The 3464-nt window shown below is 41.6% G+C and overlaps 1 protein-coding gene across 1 annotated transcript in view; it reads left to right on the forward strand.

Moving 5' to 3' along the window:
• The window catches only part of LOC106874443 (serine-rich adhesin for platelets), a 35890-nt gene that overhangs the window by 25929 nt on the left and 6497 nt on the right, over nucleotides 1–3464 (forward strand). Inside the window, exon 15 of the mRNA XM_052976290.1 lies at nucleotides 13–3110. Within this exon, the coding sequence (XP_052832250.1) occupies nucleotides 13–3110 (3098 nt within the window). The remainder of the gene's footprint in view (nucleotides 1–12; nucleotides 3111–3464) is intronic.

Consider the following 3464-nt stretch of genomic DNA (forward strand, 5'->3'; position numbering starts at 1 on the left):
GTTTTATTTTAGATCCAAATGTTTCTTCAAGAAGTGACCCTTTGAGTCCCAGATCTTTTACTTTATGGAAAAATACCTGTGTTTCAGTATCAGGGACAGCAGAAGAAGATTCAGGTAGAAATGGAAACCACTCAGCAGATAAAATCTGGAGAGAAATTCTTGAACGGTCAAGATCTCATGGGAGTTCTGAAGATGTGTGTGGCATGAATCATGGAAACAGCATGGAGTTGAGCCCAACGTCAATGAAAACTGCAAACTCTGAAATAAATTTTGGTCCTCTACAGTGTGATCCCAAATCATCAGAGACCAGTTCCGATGAAATAAAATTGCCGTCGGTTTTACCACCTGAGTCTTCAACAGTATTACCTTCATCACATCTGACAGCTGCTGCTTCTGAAAGTTCTTTATCAGAAATTCTATCTGAAGGTGGTTCCTTGTCCACAGAACTTATGGACAACCACAGAGACTTGTCGGCGTTTTTGGCCCAGCTACGTCTTTTAGCACTAAAGAATCAGGCAATTTCAATCAATTCCTTAAGAACTGTGACGACTAAACCTGATGCCATGCAAAACTTTGCAGAAGATGGCGCAGCTTCTGTTACTGACAAACCATCATATAACTCGGTGCTTTCTGTTGCCAATGCTACAGTTTCTACAATAGACAATGCAACAATTCCTGAAGCTGATAGGAACAGTGTGGACCAATCAGAAATATCCAAGTTTACTCTCTTTCATTTCTCTGATAAAAATGTCAGCAGTGCTGCAACAAACGGTAACAGTACCACTTTTGATTCTGCCATTGTTAATAACATAACTAGTCAAGATTCCGTATCAAACATTGATTCTATTCCTGTTCTTGAAACTTCCACTCCAAGTGTTTCTGTTCCAGAAAATTCTTTTGATCTTGGAGAAATTATTGCTCCTCTCCTTTCTAAATTCAAAGACCGCTTGTTTATCAGTAACCCTTTCCGTGCTTCTTCACCCATCTCCAGTTTGACTCGCGTAAGCAAACTGCCTGACTCTTCTTCTCTTAGCGCTAATGAAGACTTGTCTCCAAAGACAGCAGCTCAGTATGACGACTCCTCTTCGCAAAACACTTTCCCTTCTCTTGAAAAAATCAGAACTGCTCAAGCTCTCTCTCCTCAGGAACCAGCTTATCAAAACTCGCCAACCCCTCATTACTGTCCACCTCAAACAAACACGTCCACACTGGACTCTCTGCCCTTTTCTCACACCACATTACATAGCTGTAGTGACCAAAGCAACATGACAAGAACCAATCAGATATGTGTCCCAGAACCACCAGAATTATTGTCTCCCACAATTTCCCAATATTCCTACAGTTCATCATCCAGCCTTGATGAAATAGACACAGATAACCACCGACTATTAGCACCAGACCAAAATTTGTGTCTTTCAGACAAATCATTCCTTAATTCTGTTGAAGTTGTCAAAGAAATCAACCTACAAAATTCTAAAGATCAACAACAACAGCCGACGTCTATCTCAGTTCCAAGTGATTCCATGCTTTATTCTAATCTTTGCAATCAGTCGCAGTCTCTCTCTTCCTCCTCACCACCACCACCGTCCAATCAAGTCGTCTCCCAGAAGTCGCCCGGTGCATCGCACCTTTTGCTGAATGGTGCCATCAAAGACCAAGGTTTGGAAGAGTCCAGTGTCTCAGACTCGACAAGTCGATCTCAATGTACTGTTGTGATGAGGAAAGTTTCATCCAAGAAAATGCCTTTAGCTCACTCTGCATCTTCGCCGTCATCGTCATCATCGACAACAACAGCAACAATAGAGAAAACAGACAAAACTGCTGCAATGAAATCTACATCGTTTGCAAACTCAGCACAAATTTGGTCAGAGATTCCTCCACCCAAAGCCGCATCCAATGCTATGATTCCACCCCAAAACACTAAATCTGCTGACTGTCACTCATCCTCATCAGCCTCGTCTCTGACTCAGTATTCTTATTCTTCCTCTCCTTCCTCCTCTTCTTCCCAAGAAGATCTTTCTACCAATTCTAATTGCATTGTACCAAACCCTTCTAAAGGACCTGCAATGTGTGAAGCCAAAATTTTCTTCAACCCTTTATCAAATGGTGCTGATGTTATCACGCAGGAGGAAAAGGCATTGTGGGGAGATGGGCCCAAGGCAGATGATGCTAACGATGGAGCCTGGTTCTCTCTGTTACAGGAGGACGTTTCTATGGCAACATCAAACGGCTCACCACTTTTCAAACATGAAAGCCTTCCCCTCAGTATATCTCCAATTCTCAGTTCTATCCACAGCGAAAGTACTGATGACACACCAGACCGATATTCCTCTCCTCCATTACAGTTCCAACAGGTAACCTTACAGTCAACCTGCAAAATGGAGAACCCTTACCGTCAAACCTTGCCTGACCCCGTAACTCTCAACGTTGTCAATTCTTCGTCTTCACCACAACCAATGTCAACATTGACAACGATGACAGCCACGACACAACAGTCTAATGGGAATAGCTTGTCCCTCTCGGGTGAAAATAACTCATCATCAGGACAAGCGGTCACCATTTTGACCAGTTCCAGTACTCTTAGTGGTCTGAGTGATTTATCTCTTCCCAGCAACATCAAACAAGACTATCGAGTCCTGTTAGATCAGGCGAGAACGTTTATGAAGCGCTTCAAAGAAAACGAGAAAAAGCAAAATGCCTCAGACTCCCAGGCTAGTCAAAATGTGTGTAAGGAGCCAACAGCTTTAGAACAACAGGGGCCCAATCGAGCAACAGCTTTTGAACAGCAGGGGCCCAATAGAACAACAGCTTTTGAACAACAGGGTCCCAATTTAGCCACAGCTTTTGAACAACAGGGCCCCAATAGAGCAACAGCTTTTGAACAGCAGAGGCTCACTACAGAAGGAGTGAATGCACCAACAGCTCTTGAACAGCAAGGGACCAGCATAACAACTGCTGGTGACCAACAGGGTCCCGTTGCACCAACTGTTACTGAACTGCAAGGTGTCGATGAAATTGTCCCTATTGAACAACTAGATCCCAATGATGTTGCAGAAATTATTCAGAGGCATGAAGTTTCCTTGAAAAGATTTGATTCCATATTTGATCAGGTAAATATATATTTCTTCTTCAATTTTAATTTTCCATAAGTTTAAAACATCTTCATTTGAAAATATATATATATATATCTATATATATAAAAATGAGAATGTGTGTCTGTCTGTCTGTCTGTGTGAATCCCTAAAACTCGAGAACTACGCAACCAATTTCATTCAAATTTTACACATGCCTTACTTAGTATTACGTGTCAAAAGTGAAACAAAAACACTCATGTCAAATACTTTCACTTTAAAAATGAAACTATTCCACTAACTGAAACAATCGCATTTCGATACTGTAATGACAGATACTTTCAGAGAGAGAGAGAGAGAGATGTATATGTATACATATAGATGTATATGTAC

The sequence above is a fragment of the Octopus bimaculoides genome, chromosome 24 (assembly GCF_001194135.2).
Source record: "Octopus bimaculoides isolate UCB-OBI-ISO-001 chromosome 24, ASM119413v2, whole genome shotgun sequence".
NCBI lineage: Eukaryota > Metazoa > Mollusca > Cephalopoda > Octopoda > Octopodidae > Octopus > Octopus bimaculoides.